Source organism: Anser brachyrhynchus (assembly GCF_964034855.1).
Source record: "Anser brachyrhynchus genome assembly, chromosome: 39".
In the NCBI taxonomy this organism is placed as follows: Eukaryota; Metazoa; Chordata; class Aves; order Anseriformes; family Anatidae; genus Anser; species Anser brachyrhynchus.
Window position 1 is genome coordinate 140,024 of NC_137732.1, and position 18,927 is coordinate 158,950.

The 18,927-nt window shown below is 43.8% G+C and overlaps 1 protein-coding gene across 2 annotated transcripts in view; it reads left to right on the top strand.

Moving 5' to 3' along the window:
• LOC308184613 (leucine-rich repeat and fibronectin type III domain-containing protein 1-like protein) overlaps positions 1 to 18,927 on the top strand; it is a 45,846-nt gene that overhangs the window by 20,813 nt on the left and 6,106 nt on the right. Inside the window, exons 1-2 of one of the 2 annotated variants that reach the window (XM_080571817.1) lie at positions 10,670 to 10,688; positions 11,926 to 13,320. In XM_080571817.1, coding sequence (XP_080427943.1) covers positions 11,945 to 13,320 — 1,376 coding nt within the window. In that variant the 5' untranslated portion in view covers positions 10,670 to 10,688; positions 11,926 to 11,944. Of the gene's footprint in view, positions 1 to 10,669; positions 10,689 to 11,925; positions 13,321 to 18,927 lie in introns of those variants that run through there. The other variant, XM_080571816.1, reaches the window with a different exon arrangement.

Here is an 18,927-nt window from a genome sequence, read left to right on the forward strand (position 1 = left end):
AAGCAATTTTTGGAGAACAGGGCACTGACCTGAATAGCAGCTGGAACACATTAAGTGCTTCAATTAGCAAAGGCAATAGCCACTACAGCCAGGATGAATACAGTCCCCCAGACTGATATTGTACAAAGGTCATCTACACCTATTTTGTTTTCCATCAAGTCATTAGATTTTGTTATTTTGCATCTTATTATTTGTTTTCTATGCTCACAGCGTTGCTTAGTTTGGCTCTGTAGGCTTTCAGGAAGATATTAGTACATTTTTCAATCCAGAAAATTATGTTAAAACAAACTTTAAACTACTTTAAAAGCAAATCTTGTCCAGCGTATGGTGGTCCAGGCCTTGCAAAGGCACTTTGTCAGCGGGGACACAAAGAAAGTCTCAACTTGTTAAGCGTCAGCCAGATATGACGATTAATGGGGTTGATTTTTGGATCCCCCCCTTTAATTTTTTTAATTGCATTTCCGAGGGCTTTGTATGCAAGGGATTTACGTGCTTCTCCTGCACACCCACCAAAACCTGGGAGGGTGCATGCATTAGCAGAAGGTCAGATATTGCAAAGGAATTGAAGCATGAATAATTCAGTTCATTATTAATAGCTTACTCCGGTTTGAGATAATTAATTCACCAGAATGGACTTAATTGTATAGATAGTCATTTTATCCGATGGTAAATTGAAACAAACTCAGTAGTATATTAACCTCTGGAACGTCCCATTAAAAACCTGCAATTCTACAGAATTTGGAGCATCCTGTTGAACATGAATGAAAGAGGCAATATTTATGCATGCCAAGTGATCCCGGTCAGATGCGGAACCTGCAGGTCGCACAGTCTGTCAGAGAGTAAAATACGTCTATTTTTTATAGTATTTATGAAGTTATGGACTTCACAGCAAGTTGGGTTAAGGACAAATGAATTTAACAAACCATTTAGTTATCTTTTTTCTTTTTTTTTTTGTCTGTCAAAAGGTATTCCCCAACCAGACTCTGCATGCTGCAGTTCGCTGCACTTGGCTTGTTTTATCTTTTCTGACCCCTTGGAAAACGTGTGCTGCTTCAATTCCCCTTCCTTCCAACAGTTAAATAAATCTCAGCGTCTGTGCATTAGTTGCTGACTTCTGATGCATTTCTGTTTTGCAGAGAGGGTTAGCAGTGGTTCTAGAGAAAGGACGTAGCCTCCAAGAGCACAGAACATTGAAGGCCAATGCTTTTTTTTTATTAGAAACATGAAAAAGCATAAAGTTTTGAGGTCACCAAGGTTAGGACAGCATTGGATATGCTTTAATTTCTAACGTCTGCTCAATTAGAGTCCTCTGGAGCAGCGTAACAAAATTTTACATGAATATAATAAAAAGGGGCTGGAGTTTTCTGATGATTATCTCACAGCAGTAAGTGGCTTGGATTTCCATAATGCTTTTCATGAGGTGGAACGTCTCATAGTGCTTTGCAAAGCATTTAATCAGCAGCCATGCTGAGGACGGTGTCAGGAACAGTATCAGAAATAACAATCCTCTCACTCTATGTCCAACTAGGAGCGTTTGGAAATCTTTCAGCTTTCAAAAGCAACTGTCCTAGGCTTCTGGAAGGTCAAAAAGCTTGGCCTTCCAGTTCAACTCTTGCATTCCTCAGCCTGCAGAAGAGATTTTAATTAGGAGGGGAAGGCTGTGATGAGTATGCAGAAGCATAGTCAAGAGACCATGAGTGTTGATGAAGATGACCACTTGCCAGAACGGGTCAGGCGTGGTTGATCCTGTACAAAAAACGCGACCTTGTCAGTTAAATAAGATATTTATGGTGAAGGGAGAGGATTTACAGGTGCCATGAGAGCCCTACAGCAGCATCCTTAATTACTTATGGGTTCGACTTAATAAGTAATGGGTATGACCTAACTGCTGTGTGTTGTATGGAGGGGAAAAAGTCTTCCTCTGTTATGTGTGTGCTCCTAAATAACTAAATAACGACGCCTGCAGAGTTGGGCTCCCTTTTGCTTGTCAGGTGCTAGAGAGAAAATAGAGCTTTCTGGTGCTTGCATAGTATTTGTGCACTGAATACTTCCAAATAATCTTCCATTTTTAATAGTAATTTGCGTATTGTAGAGTCTTGGGGGAGAATGAGAGTGTTTAGACCCTATTCAATATTTATAGCCGTGCTTGCTCTTACTTTGAAAAAACAGCTCATTTTCTTCCTGGGTTAGGTAAATTCTTAATGTTGAAGATCATTGTTTATTGCTTTTTTTTTTTTTTTTCTGTACATTGTGTGGGGTTATTTTGCTGGTGCTGACTATCTGCTCCAATTTAACCGAAATAAGGTGCTTAAAAGAGATGCCCTTGATGCTTTTATCCATGCACAACGTGAGAACATCTTGCTGGCTTACCGACAGCCCCCGTCTAGCAGAGGCAGCTCAGGCGTGCTATAGGTGATGCTAAGCCAGTGGCTGTTTTCATGAGCTCTTGTGGACGCCCTCACCCCAGCCAGCACGAGCAGGCAGCACTGTTAAGCTCATTGGGCCTGGATATTATCCAGAAAAACCCGTGTACGTCACATTTTGATGCGTACAATTCCTGCTACTTAAGGAGCCCCTTGGGGGTTACGCGTAGCACAGATGTTGAGGGGCTGAGTTCTGGTTTCTTCTCCTTCTGCATCAGGAAAATGAGACCAACCAGGAGACTGCAGCTGCAAGAAACCTTTGGAAGGGGACAAGTGTCCTTAACCAGCCTCTGAAAACCACAAAAAGCTGAGGTTTAGTGTTGCCTGGAGGCAATTATGCGATAATGCAGATGTTTGAATTAATGGCTTAATTATCTAGCTATCTCTAAACAGCAGTGGATTTTGCCAAGGCACTCTCTTCCTCTGTTCCTAGTCACAGGCGCTCAACCTCAGCTTAAGAGAAGAAGAACGGCGTGTTTAAAAACCCAAACCAAACAAAGCCATCATATTTGGATACAAACACTCGCAAGCCACGTTCAGCCAGGCTGGCTGAGCACTGATTAAACGCGCGCCGGAGACGTTCGGCAGCGTGCTTCCTATTTCTAAAAATACTTTTGTCTCCATGCACTGTCGTCTAAGGAATTTCTCTGGTGGAAAAAGGAAAAAAAAAAAAAAAAAAAGGCTTTTAGGTACAGGAGAGCTCTGCAGAAACAGCCTCTGTAAGAGGGTGGGTGATTAATTAGCTGCTCAAATCCATCCTGAGCTCCTGCGTAGGGTCGAGATCTCTGTGTTAGAGCAAGCGTGTTCCAGTTGGAGTTTCTCATTTCTGAAATGAAAGCCTTTTGGGGTTTATTGTTTGTTATTGCTTGAGTCGTGAAGACAGCTATCTCTGCAGTGGAAATCAAGATAAGTGACAAAAACAGAGTAATTGGCGCTCATAAATAATCTCCCTTCGCTGGCTGCTCCTGTGGTGCGTGTTATGCATACCAGAAGCAAGAAGGCATTATGTTGCTTGATAATCCAATTTGAAATCATTTTAAAAAACAAATACTGAAACACGGGCTTCGTTTTGCTTTTCTTTAATCCCCCACCCCCATTTTTTTTTTTTTTACTTTTAGTGGTAAGCAAAGCTCTGAAGGTTCGGCAACCCTTGTGGTTGGTTTGTCTGCTTAGGGAGTCAGATGGAGCCAGATTTTTTGAGGAATAACACTTTATCAGTCCTTCATGGTGTAAATTCTCACATTCCACTGATCCTCTCTTGCTGTTGATGATGTTGTAGGACTCCTCGTCCTACTTGCAGGGTACTTGAAAGGACAAGGCACAAACTTGTGATCTCGTCTACGTGCACCACGCTCCACTCCAGCCTTTTTTAGAGGATTACGAGCATTTCACAAAGGAGCTGCTCCCCGGGGACCCTGAGAGGGCTCATTTTCTAGCTGGTGCTGGATTTCCTCTCGTGTGTAGCAGATGCTTGTACGATTATAGAGACGCATTCCCTTTCTGTTGAAGGCTGCAGGTCTTGCCAAATGTCTGTCCATCTGTCTCACCAGAGCACTCAACTCTTTCTCTGTAGTAAGACCACAAAAAAAAAAAAAATAATCCTCTTCACTTCTGCTTCTCAACAGCAAAGCTGAAATCAGTGCTGTATCCAAGGGATGCTTAGCGGTCAGAAATTAATTGTTATACACACGTACCGCATCATTTGTGGTGGAGGGGTCGCTTGCATGGAATTCATAATTCAAAGAGGAGTAAAATAGCCTTTTAAGCCTTGTGTGGCAGCTTATTGTCTTATTAAATATTTAGCATTTGTTTCTGAAGGGAACGGTGGTAGTTTTTGATGCTCAGTTTGCTACAGCCTTTGAGGAGCTTGATGTTTTTTTCCTCCCCTAAATGCTTCTGAATCCTTTACCCACAAAGGTGAAAGTGTAGCTAACATGCTGCTTCCTTTTGTTCCCCTTCTCTGCTGCACGTTTTGTTTCATTTTTTTGAATGAAAATGCCAATCGGGATTAACTTTCTGCATGCTTTTTGTGCTCAAAGGCGGCATGTCAGCCTCTCGACATACTCTGGCCAGTGACAAACACGGGAATCAGGAATAAACCTCGTGCACATCACCACGTGGAGGCACAGTAATGACCTTCTCGTAAGACTTTGGTTGGCTGACGTGCATGTTAATTATCTGGGTGAGTTTTTGAACTGCTGTGTCATCTTAGAAGATGCATCCAACGCGCTTCTCTTTATCCTCCGTAGCAGCCTTGTTAGAAGAATTTTATATCAGGATCCCAAATACACTTCTGGGACAGCATCCCAGTTATTAAGGCATGATGATTTTGGAGGTCTTTTCTAACCCAGATGATCCATTCCATGAAGAGAAGAGCAGGAATGTGGGCTTGAAAAACCAAAAAGGTCCCATTTTGGCAAGCCCAGGATGGCTGCAGGAATCCCTTTACTGACCCTCTGTATTTTCGGGCAAATTATTTGGCAGTCAAGGAGAAAATAGGTGAGCGAGCAGATATCACAAAAACTCGGGAACACCATGATTTTAAGCGTAATTTTAAGCATTTTGGGTAGGGCACAATCAGTTGCTGGTCTTTGTAGCTGCTGTGTTCCTTCTTGCCATGATGACTGATCTGGTGTCTCCTGACAAGCGTGCTCAACGAGGATTCATTCCTACAAACTTCTGCTTTCGTGGCACCCATGGTTTTCTGATTTAATGCTTTAATCAGGGAAGGAGGGAGAGAGAGAGAATCTGCTCCAAGCTAGGAGAAGAAATTGCAGGCCAGGAACAAGCTGTATGCATTGCGGAATTGTTCTGAGCAATTGCAATTTAAAAAAGACGTTGTTAATCATGATGTCGAGGGGCTTTACAAGTCTCTTTGGAAACAGCTTCATGCTGGGCAAGCCTTGTGAAAATGTCATTGCTTTGGGTGACGGCAGCAGGGTGGAAGGCAGGTAGGGTGATGGGAACATTGAACAAACCCTGAGTTTTGCATTTCTGTTGCGAAAGAAGAGCCCTGCCATGTGCTGCTTGCGTTTTGTTGGTTGTTCTCTATCTTGCCAAAGTATCTGCAGGCAGTGGATTGACTCTTTGTGACAGCAGTGGGGCTTCCAAAAGGAGTTGGGATGTGTGGCGGTGCTATGATAAAACTACTATTGGGTGTTTTTTTTTTCCATAAACAGAAGACGAAGCTGTTGGGTGGTGCAAACTCAGGGCTCATCTGCTTAACCAGCCTCCTCTTTTGCTAAGGAAAAGGAAATTAGCAGCCTTGGGTGGCATCAACACTTTTTGGGGAAACTGCGTTAAAACTTCTGTTTCTTTTTAAGAGAAAGGGCTGAGGTTTTGCAAAGTATTCGGATGCTGAGGTGTGGGCACGCCATTGGAAGGACCCCATTTAGTTTTTCCCTGGTTCCCAGTGGGTTCCCAGTGCAGCCCAGAGGAGTTATTCCCTAGGGTCCAGACACCTTGGAAATGCCGAGAGCTGTCGGGCAAAGGCATCTGTGTGCCCTCGCGATGGGGAGGGCGAGCAAGGCAGCAGCATCAATGATTTTCGGCAAGAGACTTCCCAGCAGCTGACAAAATGGCTTTCGGCAGTGCGTTGCAGAGGTCGGCCGATAAAGCACGCTCTGCTGGGTTACAGCAGAGCCTCTACATCCCATAGACTGATTTTTCTCTAGCATAGCTCCATCGGTGCCAGCAGTGAGTTGTTCGAATGCATTAACGCTGAACCGCTCTGAGTATTCCCATTAATTCCTCACATGCTAACAAGCAGGCGTGTAGATTAAGTGTAAGGATTATATTTCCTTTTCAGCGAAGAAACGGATTTAGAGGCTTGCTGAAAGCGGTTTAAAGCAGCCTCCTTATTCTTACGGATCACATTTTGGCTGTCCCGCAGAGGGGCAACTCACTTCGCTTCCAATGTGTAATGCAGTTTGCATAAAAATAGAATTGTATAAAAATAGAATTGCATAAAGCACAAATAAACAAAGAAATAAATCCTGATGTTATGCTGGTCTTGGATCCCTAAGTACGAGCTGGAAGGACGGAGCGATCAGCTTTGCAATGCCCTGCTCACAACTCGTCTTCATCCCGCTAACCACAAGGACGGGGATGAGCAGAAGGGAACTTTGGAAAGATTAAAATAAGTCTGTAGAAAGAGACGTGTTTTTCCATGCAGCCCACTTTCTTCATATCCAACTAAAGGTGATTTTTCACATGAATATTGTTCTTTTGTTAAAGCACTGTCTACAAATACTATCATTTCTTTGTCAGAGTAATGACACACCTGCCTGCATACATACTGAGCGTGCAATTTTATGCTTGTTAGACTTTGAATGGTGGGAACGGTGGTGGCATGGGATTTGTAATGAAATTATTGTCTGCCAGCTTTGTTATAAGTGTCATTAGCTGTCATCAATTGTAAAACATTTTGGGCTGGTTAAAATGTGGAAGCGGTAGAGTCGGTAACATTCAGTGTTGAACACCTTCTCGTAGCAAACGCCTCGTAGTAGTAGTAGGTGGACACTTCATTTCTTGATGTTTCATTTCTTAAAAATAAGTCTCAGATGAATGCACTTCCAAGTAACACACAACAACCATGGCCTGGTTAGCACTAGTTAATGGTCTTAGTGGTCATACTGGGAGAACCCACAGCAGTTGATTCAGAACATTGTACTGAATGGGGGGAACTTGCTATGGCATTTTTGGTGGGTTTTGACATTAGTTTGCCTTTAGCTAGCGTGGTGTTACCTGCACGGCATGAAGTGATTGAAGTAAAGCCAGGTGCTGGGATTTGTGCTCTATCCGGCAGCCGTTCTCACCGGGGATTACGCGCGTGTTGTCATACAACCATGATTTGGTTTCACAGCCTTGCAACGCTCACTCAGTGCACCATCCCTTCCCATTGCCATGCTCAAAACAAAATAATTCGGCACATTTTTCCCATGTAGGAGGTTGGCTTTTTTAATCCACAAAGTTAGTGGGTAATTGGGCGGAACTCCGGCTTTTTTTCCACAGAGAAAACTGCCATTTTCTGACTGCTTCCAGCTTTAAAGTCAGCATCAAACACACGAGAGGAAATATGTTCAGAAGGGGAAGGGAATTTCCTGGAAGGGAAAAATAGCCAACCAGACCTGGTGTGCTGAAATCAGTCCTCTTGAAGAGCTTGTGGAAGACTGAAGCGCTACCGAAATCCCACAGTTCGTCGGACACCGACTGTGCTTGGGTGAACAATAAACCCGTTTTTCCATTTGTTTTACAAAGTGGCTGACTTCTCATGGCTTGAGGAATTACTCATCCTCTGAATATTAGGCAGTGAGCTTCTAACAGGGTTTTTGCCTTCTCTTGACCTCCTGCTTTCTTCCACTCTTTCATTAAGACTGCTTTAAGAGAAATGGGGTGGTGGATGTGTTGCAATCCTTAATGGGTCTTCCAATAAAGAATGAAAGCTCCTAATTGCTAATATTGGCTGTGCTTAAGTGTAGCCTCCATGAAAGACATACAGCAAGACTAAGAATAGCTCGTTTATGAGCGCGGTAGCTCTGAAGCAGCATTACCAGTTCTGTCCTTAAATAAAACATCAATATACAATTCACTCTCTGCTTTTCATCTTCAGGAGACCTTGGACCATTCATTAAAACCCACAGGAGCTGCTTCGGTTTTCTAATTGACGCTGGTGTCCTGGCTACCTCAACCAGGGATTGAATGGTTTCAGGTCAGGATTTTTGGTGGAGAAAACAGCTTAGTACAGGGAAAGAGAAAGAGTGATGGAGCGCAGGTATGCACGCAGTAAATCCATAAAGTGTTTAACCTTTTGGTGGCAATCGTCACTTAGATCCTGCTCCTCCTTCCACAGGAGATGGTACACAGTAGGCTTTAGGAAATGGAACAAGAACCAGCATATTTTGGAAAAAAAAAATAAAAATAACAAATAATTAAAAAAAAAATTCAGAGCTGCTGATGGGCTTGACAGATGATTGAGGCATTAGGTGAAGCAAATGTGACTTTTTCTTGTGTGACCAATGCACTTCCCCAGGCAGCAGGCGATCACCATGCAAATGTGGGCATTGGGAAAATGCAAATGAGTCCATTTGCATAGTTGGCCTGTCTGAATGCTAAAGAATGTGAGGGAAAAGAATAAACATTCTGCATGTTGATGTCATTTAGTATTAAATAGTTGGGGGTTCTTATTTTGCCGTGATCTAGATTTATATAAAAAAAGTTGTATTAACATCAATTACAGTAATTTGGCTTCAGACTTAGTATTCCAAAATAAGTGTTTGCAGCAAATCTGCTCTGTGCCCAAGTGTATCAAGAGATGCACTCCCAGTGTGTTGGTCTTGGGGAAAAAATGGGAAATTAGCAATATGCTTTTTAAACATTTACTGGAAGCGCTTCTTGCCCAGTGCCAGGTGGAGCGAGCAACAGTAAATTAAGCACATTATTTATTGTTGGTAAATTAGAGACTTTTCCAATGCGGTGGTTAATGCTGGACCAGAGAAGGGTAATAATGATGCTTCCCTCAAGAAAAAAAGCATTTTTCGAATGGTATTTCTAAGGAGGCAGATGGTGAGCACCTGGTTTGTGCGATGAGCAGGTTGGCATGGCAGTGGGATGGTAAAAAAAGGAAGTATTTGGGAGATGAAGGGGCTCAGCCTGCTCCCCTCGGCCAGGATACCTGCTGCAGGAATGTCTTGTACAATGGGTTTTGGGTTTTGTTTGCTGGAAAAGCAATATTTTACGGATGAAACAACTCGGGACGTGTTTCTGTGTGACGAGGGCATGAAATAGATATTAGCCACCACCTATATATTGCTATTTCTGCGCTGCAAGGAGCCAAGGTCTGCTGCATTTAGGATAGCGTGCTGGGATTTTTTTCATTGTGGGGCAGCTCGGCAGCACTGCTAGAAACAGAACTGCTTTGGGCTTTTTTGGACCAAGCCCACTAGCTGACTTAGAGTTCCTATTTAAACTAGGCCCTTCATTTTTTATTTTTTGGAGGATGGGAATTATTCCTTGAGGCTGGTAAAACAGCATTTATTATCCGCCCTGAAGCATGTGCATGTGTTTTGCAGAGTGTAAGCAATCTCCATACCACAGTACCAATTTAAAGCTGTTAAAATGTGTTACATTTACAGCCAAGGCAATCCAAACTCTTTCCGACGGAGCAAAGTTAATAGCCCAATAGCTGCAAATTGTGGGAATTAAATATCCCTTTCTTTTGACATCGCTTAGACTTCAAGCGATAGCCAATGTGTTTTTTTTTTTTTAATAATGTTTTCCTGCTACTGATCTCCTGTCGCGTATCTCGAACCCGGCAAAAAATCTGAGATGTGGATGCACTGCCACTCATCTGCCAGCAAAATTGTTATTGTTTTTGAATTATATGACTAAAACAAATTTTTTGCATGATTTTTAAGCTGCAGAAGCAAACCAGGACAATGCGTTAAGAAGCAACAGTTCAGGAAAAAAAGTTTTTTGCTTACGCCCTAGATCCGTGCACAGTCCTATAAACACAAAGTTTATTTCTTTTACGGCCTTCTGTTGAGATGCTGTGGATTAAACTGTTTTGAAAAATACTGTTGTGTTATCAGGCAATCAGGTATATTCCCAATGCAGTTTTTAGGTGCTAGTACCAAAGCTGCTTTTAACTAGAATCCAGGGCAATAGCAGTAATTCACTTCTATGCAGCTTTTCTTTTACAAGTCGCATTTTCCTTGTGACTGTCATATAGTTTGTAAGCGTAATTGCACTATGCTTATTGTTGGCTCTAAAAATCATTAATTTTAGTGCCACGGTTTCACATTAGCAACGTTTAATTATTTTTTAACAGAATAATGGTTGAAGTGAGATGGTTTTGAACTGGATTCTTACAGCCCAGATGGCAGTTAATCCATTAAAGTTGCATTAATATTTGCTAATGACAAAACAAGGGAATTACAATATTGCACAGCAGTCCATTTTTTTGGATAATTACGCATCTGTTAATCATTGGTACCTAGCAGGAGTGAAAAGCTGGAGCCATTAGAGGCAAGAAAGGTTCGGGGCGCAGGATGGAGTGACAGTACTCAACTGTTGAGACAAATGATTAGGAAGCAAGACATGAAGCAGATACTTATTAGGAAAAAAAAATGGAAACAGCATAAGTATAAAGTGAATCAGCTTTCTGCAAACTATTTCTTTTGGTTTTGTTTGTTTTGGTTTGGTTTGTTTTTTACAAAATATTTTGCAGAAATTTGGTCAGAACTGCTGCAACTAGAAGAGCCTCCGGTGAGTGAATCTGTAGCACTGGTTAAAAAAGCAAGCACCTGGTTTAAAGTGATGTTCATGCTCTCCTAATTTAAGTGATAATACTCTATAAGTGATCAGTTGGTTTTAATATTTCTTTTCTCTGTGGAAAATCTGACTTCTAGACCCTGCAACTGTGCTACTGTAATTCTGTACTTTAAAGATCTGCTTCCCTGTAAAGGAGCTCTAGATCGTGGTAACCCTGAATAAATAAAATATATATGCATGAAAATATAAAATATATATACACACATAGCATGAGACTCTGCTGACACCTCAAATTGTGCCCTTGTGACACAGCAGGTTATTGTTGTCCCGGCTTTGTGTTGAACTGAGGATTATGTCTTGTGTTGCATGGCTCACTCTCAAAGGCAATAGCTTATTATTTTACAGCATTCTGCATTTACCCACCATACAAGGGGGTTTGCACATGGAATTAACTGTAATTAGTGATCTCTAGTGTGCTGGGGCTTGTATGTGAAGTCAAACTATGTGTGCTATTTGCAGAAAGACGACAAGGTTCTTCTAGAGTAGGGTTGTACCAGGTCACTTGGGTGAAACACGGAGTTTGAGTCCTTTACATTGCAGATGGGGAGCCTTCATGGTCTCTTGAGTCACCACACTTAATGCTTAGCAATTTTCCAGCCAGCTGGAGGTGAAGTAGAAATGAAAATCAACCCTTGGTATAGCAGCCAAGCACTTCGGGTACAATGGGAAATAACTTGGCACGCACAAGACTGCACAGAGATAATTTCATTGACCAAAACCATGTGTAATTATGAAATTTAGTTTCTAAAGCTGCACAGAAAAAAAAACAAAACAAACAAAAAAACCACATATACCTGCTTCTCCGATTGAACACAAGCTTGCTTTTCAGCAATGCCTTTGAAGGTGTTTCTCCTTCTTTATTTGCTGGAAAAGTTTTAGTTCTCTACAACCGCCTGGGAAAAAGCCCTGGTCTCGAAATGTGCACTCTCCAAGGAGCTCCCTGCTTGGTATAGGCAGGGCATAGATGAGCTGGGGAAAGCCAAAGAAAGCTGCTAGAAATCCATAACGGCAAAAAAAACGAGGCGAGCATTACCACAGAGTAATGAAGCGATGCACTGTTCGAAATGAGGTTCTGACCCACGCACAGAATAACGACAACGACAGTGTAAACCTAATTCTAATGCCCAATTAAAATATATTTACATGGATTTCTTTTCTTTCCCCCCTTTAGGTCTGCTATTTTTCTTACGATGGAAAGGCTGGTTGTCTATCTACTGGTTATTAGCGCAGCCGTGAAGGCCATGATGTGCCCCAAAAGATGCATGTGTCAAAACCTGTCTCCGTCCTTCACCATCCTCTGTACGAAGACGGGGCTTCTCTTCGTGCCCCCCAGCATCGACAGGAGAACAGCAGAGCTGAGGCTGATGGACAACTTCATCACGACGCTCAGGAGAAAGGATTTTGCAAACATGACCAATCTCATTCACTTGACGCTGTCGAGGAATACAATAAGTCAAATCATGCCTTATGCATTTTTTGATCTTAAAGGCCTTCACGCTTTACACTTGGATAGTAACAGACTGACATATATCAATGAAGATCATTTCAAGGGTTTGATCAACCTTCGACATTTAATACTCAGTAACAATCAGCTAAGCTATATCTCTCCCGGGTCGTTGGATGACTTTATTGAAACCATCGAAGACCTGGATCTGTCCTACAACAACCTTGTTAACGTTCCTTGGGAAACAATCGCCAAACTTTCCAACGTCAACACGGTCAGCTTGGATCATAACCTCATCGAGTTTGTGCCGGAGGGAATCTTCTCCAATCTTCACAAGCTTGCCCGTCTAGATATGACCTCCAACAAGCTGAAGAAGATCCCTCCCGATCCGTTGTTCTCCAGGATCCCCGTGTACGCCAAGTCCAAAGGATCTCCGCTGTCATCTTTGGTGCTGAGCTTTGGGGGCAACCCTTTGCACTGCAACTGCGAGCTGGTGTGGCTGAGGCGCCTCACCAGAGAAGACGACCTAGAAACCTGCGCCTCCCCACCAGAGCTGATGGGCAAATACTTCTGGTCCATCAAAGAGGAGGAATTTGTCTGTGAGCCCCCAATGATAACACACCGAACCCCCAAGCTAACCGTAACGGAGGGCCAAAGCATCTCTTTGAAGTGTAAAGCTGTGGGTGATCCGGACCCCTACGTCCGCTGGATTGCACCCGACGGGAAGCTGGTCTCTAACACCTCTAGGACTATTTCTTACGAGAATGGTACCCTGGATATTTTGGTTACGTCTCTGATGGAGAAGGGCACGTTCACCTGCATAGCATCAAATGCTGCAGGAGAGTCGACGGCTCCGGTCGAACTCCTCGTTACCCCGTACCCCAACCTCGCTAACAGCACCAACTGCGATAAAGACGCAGAGCCTGGCCCCTCGGATATTCTGATATCTGCCAAGTCGAGCTTTCCGAACGAAACGAAGGCTCAGCAAGAGAAGGTGGTCGTGGTCGCCGAGCTGACCTCGTCCTCTGCTCTCATCCAGTGGCCTTCCCAGCACCACCTCCCCGGGATTCGCATGTACCAGATCCAGTACAACAGCTCCTCTGATGACATCCTCGTGTACAGGTAACCCCGCACAGGCGCCCTGGCACCTCCTCCTTCTCGGAGGTGGAAGCAAGAAAGCCGTGATAAGAGCGTAGGTTGAATTATTCCCTGCAGTGGCAGCTAATTGCAGGCGGTGGCTGTAAACGAGGGGACAACTTTGCTCCTTTGCTCGTTAAATTCCCATTGTTGAGGAGTTGTACTGTTAAAACTCATAATACGCCCGCTTCTCTGCTGCCTCTTGAGGATCTCTAAACCCTTTACAGCCATAATTAATCTTCAGAGTCCAGTTTAATGGACAGAGTGAGGCTGATGAGCATTATCTCAGTTAATACACCCAGGGAAATTGAGATGGAAAGTTTAGTTACCTTTTATGCTGATTAAGTGTAATTACTTTACCGAAATATATAGGAAAGAGAGGAAAATCGAGATGCCCAAAGTTGTGAGATGTCCAGAGATGTCCCAAAGCCGCATTTTGCCCATATGGCAAATATATATGGCCATACCAAGTCTCGTGTATGTTATGCTGAACCTTCAGCCCCTAAAAGTCATCACACAATTCCTCTATTCCACTTCCATGGTGTCATGGGGACAAAGCTCACAGAGGGAACTGGACGTTGCCCAGGAAACTTTAGGTGATGAATTTTGTGTGGGTTTCACTTTTAACGGTGCAGATTCATCGGCTGGAGTTTATTTGGTAAAATTTACTCAGGAATAACTATTTGGTGCTCAGCTTCAGTGGATGTTGTGCAGATTTTTATAGTTGCTCACTGGGCAGGGCGGTTGAGTTTCACATTACATGCCTTGCTGCTTGTAGGCTTTTGTTTGTGATTAGCTTGGGGGGGGATGAGAGGGGTAGACTGACGTTAAAGCAGGAGCTAGCATTTGGTACGGACTTAATATTCCGGAGTTGTGCATTTCATCAACTTCTCTAAACCAAGCAATGATGATTTACCTAATGTAATGCTGCTGGTTGCACTGAAGTATGGAGAGGAATAAGCAAAAGGAGAATTACATCTAACAGCTGAAAGGCTGGGTTCAAATATACTGCTTTAGTAAGCAGTCCCCTAAGGAAGGGAATGTAGGGTAGTTGTTCCCCTGGGATTCATATTTCAAATGCCTACCTTTGCAGGCAAATTCTTGTTAAAAAAAAGTAAAAAAAAAGGAACTGCATATGAAAAATGTTGAAGTCCTTGAAAGAGACTTTCACTTTACAGTCGCTTGGGATTTTTAAAAGCCTCATCTTAAAATGCCCATCCTCGGAGTCCCTTTGGGGAAGGATGCCATCCTGGCGTTGCCATGGCTACGGGCTGGAAAGGATGCAGGAAGACTGGGTGAGGATAAGCAAGGACCTCTTAGGAAGTGGTGGGAGGGTGCTTGTTGGTATCTGATGGAGAGCAAGGAGCTGGCTGGGAGATGAAGCCTCATTTAATTGTCAGCCACGAGCGCATTTGTGACATTGCTGCTGGAAGGATCTGCAAAGTTGTGAAACGCAGGGAAACACAGAGCAGAGATGTCTCAACAGCGGTGGCTGGGGCTTCTAAGGGGCGTTGATTCAATTTTTGGAGTAAATCTCAAAGTAAATCCAAGCACGGGGAGAAGCAGCCGGGGCTGGGTGGGCAGTGGGGTGCAGTGGGTCCATCGCAGCAGGATAAGAGTTGTTTGATGACATTTGTGCATCCTTTCCCATAACACTGGTCGGATGACTTGGCAGCCTTTGTGCAATCGCAGTGATTTGCTCTCGGCGAGTTTTAGACTTCCCAAAGCCTCCAACTCATGCGACAGCTCGTTAATTAGTCACTCTGTAAAGAGCTGAATCAAATGCTCTTGCTGCTGAATGCCCTTGTTCCGAAAGAAGAGCCATGTGGAAGAAATGGGGAAGAATACTCTGTCTGCATGTCCCTTTATCAGCCTAAATTCCCGTTAAGTGAGAGGCCCAGGTTGATGACCAAAGGATAAAATACTCGATGCTTTAACTCACAGAGCAGCGATTTCAAGTAATGTAATAGACCATAGTATAATGGGCCTCTCCGAGATGAAAATTTGTGTGTTCTTCTTCAGTTCCCACAGTGAGCAATCATCAGATAGAGATCCTTAAAGGAAGTTTCGTGCTAAAGTGACGGGAGTGGTAATTGGGCGGCAATTCTGCATGTGCAGTTATCTGCACTGCTCCTACTTCAAGCCACACTATAAATGTCAGAGCGATTTAAGCTGAGCGCAGTAGCAATTAAGCAATTAAGCAATGCACAGTGTGTGGCTGGGAAGCCAGGAGCCCTCTGCTTGCTTGCTGCCCCTCTTGTATGGTTAAGCCCAGCCCATGTCACCGGTATATAAACATCTGCTCCGCGGCATCAACCTGTTGCTGGATGGGGATGTAAAGGATGCGGAGATTCCCAGCAGAGCTATGGAGATGTACAGGATCCACAGCAATTCAGCCCTGCCGGAGGAGCTGGACGGCAAGCTGCCTTCCGCCTCCAGCACAGGTGGAGCACTCGCGCCGTGTAATTTATTTCTGGCAGGCAACACCTGGGAAAAGCATTAAACGGTGCAGGATGCCTCAGAGACCTGTCCCTTCCGTCAAGTTGAGTGGTACCACGGGTGAGCAGTTTCTATGGTAACTCTGCTTTATCTTGCGAATTTTAGCTGCTCCTTTGACTCCCTTATTTTTCCTCACCTTTCTGTTGCCTTCACCCTCTGGGTAGGTATTTCGGGGTAAGTGCACGCCTGTCTGTGTCTGCGTTAGGATGCTATGAAAGTAAAGGTGATGTTTTCCCAAATTTTCCTTCTGGACTGCCACCAATATTTCCGGCCAACTAGATGAGAATAACGTATGCACCCTATGTGCATGTAAATGCACCATAATTTCCCTTGCTGCTCCCACCATGCAGCCCCACAGCATTTTCCCCAGTGGTGAATACGGAAAGGGGACCCCAAAAAATTAGGAGTTGTGCATCTGGCTCTGCTTGTCTCGGGTGAGTCACTTAAATTCCCTCTGGAGTGACCATGGCACTGACCTGCCTCCTGGGAAAGAGGTGAGGTTTGGTTAGCAACACCAAGGGTAGGTGTTAGTTAGGGAGCAAGAAAATTGCATCCGAGTGAAGCATCGGGCACGGTGAGTAGCAATGATCCAGAATCAGTAAATTAAGGTGCAGGTAGCAATTTGCGGAAAGCATCAATATTGAAAGCAAGAGCTTTGTTTGCAGGAGAAAGGTCGGAAAGTGGCCTTGTGCAGCCGTTGTACGGAGTGAATCAAGAATCGTAATAGCCACTTTCTTCTCGGGGATATAAATGGGTCTGTATTCTTTAAACAGCTTACAGTCTTGATGTTGATTATAGTTCCCGTGCAGCTTGGACTTTCACAATGCTGTAATTTTAGTTTAACTGTCATTGCTCAAGTGTCCTGCCCAGGTTCGCAGTGCTAGCCTCGGGGAAGAGAGAGCAGCAGAACTGCCTTTCGCTACCAAAGCAGTCATTGTGCCAAACCTTACACAAGCTTTGTGAAGCAATAATTAATCCGAGAGTGACACCACGCTATTTTTATTTTTGCTGCTTTGTCGTGAGGCATATTTGTGTGTACATACAGAAATTCCATTTCTTTTGCCTGCTGATAGAGCCCATATACATTTTTATGAAAATAACTCCTTTTAGGTCGCAGGACAAGGCTTATCGGAACACAAAAAGGAGCACAGGGGAGCGGTGACACGAACCCAATCCCCTGCAGGGGCTCCCGTTTTGTCTGCCGGTGTTTCCGTAAATGGCCAGCAAATTCAAACCCATGATGCTGCCTTTCTGAGATGAACTTCAATTTGTACCGCCACTGATCGAAGCAGCAGATTACTAATGCTTCATAACAACCTGATTGATGCCCTAGTCAATTAGAAGCTGGCTCTCATAACATCAAAGGCAATAGTCTCCTAAGCATTGAATTTATTCTTTTATAGCTGGTGATCATCTAACTTTAATTAGCCGCAACTACAGGCTATAAATTAGAAGATCAGTATTTAGTAGTGATGCTTCTCTATAGATAATTGAGAGACTGTATATTGCATAAACCAGACGATAATACGTCCTTGTTTTCACTGTTGAGAGAAAAAAAAAAAATTAGAAATTGACAGGCAGATCACTTTTAATATGGAGTACAAAGTACTGTTGTTTAAAGGGCAGAGCTGTCACTCGTGGGGAAAAGGTGATATATTGCCAGATCGATATAGCAATGATTACATCTGTTGCGTGAAAAGCAGTTGGAATCAGCCACGCTACGTCTGCTCAAAAAAAATAAAAATCCTTAAATTAGTTCAGTGCGGCGCAATGGAGAAGCATCAGGACGATGCCAGATTTTGAAGACCTTGCACGTGCCCTGCATGGCTGGGTGGATGCGTGTGGGTCGTACGAGACGCGTTGAGAACAATGCGGTGATTTTGGTGTACGTGGGGATTGTCGAGGCTATCTGTCATACCTGTGTGCCAGCGGCTTATCAGGGCTTGAGGAAATCCTGGTCAAATGGTCATGGTTGCGTTTCTTCACCTAGATAACCTCGAGAAAAGAGGAGGGACCAAAAGAAGTTGGGAAATGCGGGAGCCACTGGTGTCTGGAAATCGGAGGGATCGCGTGACTGTCGCTCTTTGGGTTGCGTTTTGGCAGCTTTTTTTCCTTATCTTGCAACGTAGCTGTTGTCATGGCAGTTCCCAGGCTTCTTTAGGGAATTTCTCCTTGGAAACCTCTTCAGGTTTCCCTTGATTGGAAAAAAGCCTTCTGGGCTCACAGCTGGTGTGCGCTGAGTTAATGAGGATTTCCCTTCCGCAGCTGGATTCCCCGCAGCATGGAGGACGTTTCTCCATTGTCCTCCCCACATCCCCGTGGTCTTCATTAAAGAGGCTGCCCAGGCACTGACCGCTGCTGGAGCTTCACCATGGCTTATAAAATAAGCAGACCTTGCAGATTCAGATATTGGATGGCAGTTGTTGCACAACGGAGCAGAACATTCAAGCATGAAAAATCAAGGTCGTTTTTCCCAAACATTTCAAGTTTTTGGAGGGGTAAAACCTCCCTGTGTCACCCCGGCTGTTGCAGAAGTATGGTTTTTTAATAGCCCAATCGAGAATCGATTGCTGCCGTTGCTTCTATCGAAAATTTTGGCATGATTTGTGTGAAAGCTTCATAACTCCATCCTTCGGTGCGTGGTCATTTCATCTCCAGCCCGTAGCATCAACCACGTAAATATAATTCTTCTGAAAGATGCAGCCAGCAGCCTGGGTTCAGGAAGAGCCGAGGATATTATGCTTAGAACAGTCGTGTTGTTGTTGTTTTTACCTCCACAGATGCCATAGATCATATTCAGATCTCTGTGGATGTTTCTGCAAGATAAACAGACTCTACACTGATTGCTTTTTAATCCCTTTAATCAGTTGAGTAAACTGGGTGCTCAGGAGCTTGTTGACAGAATTGGTTCAGAAAGACAGAATTGGTTCAAAAAGACAGAATTGGTTCATAAAGTTTCCAAAAGGTGGGGGTCCCTCCAACACCTCAGCTTCCTCATCCCTTCCTTCCCCCCCTGCACCTTCCCTTCTGAATGCAACCATTGAAATGGCAGGAAAGAAATTCAGTTTTGCAAGCTGTATTACATTTTCTTAT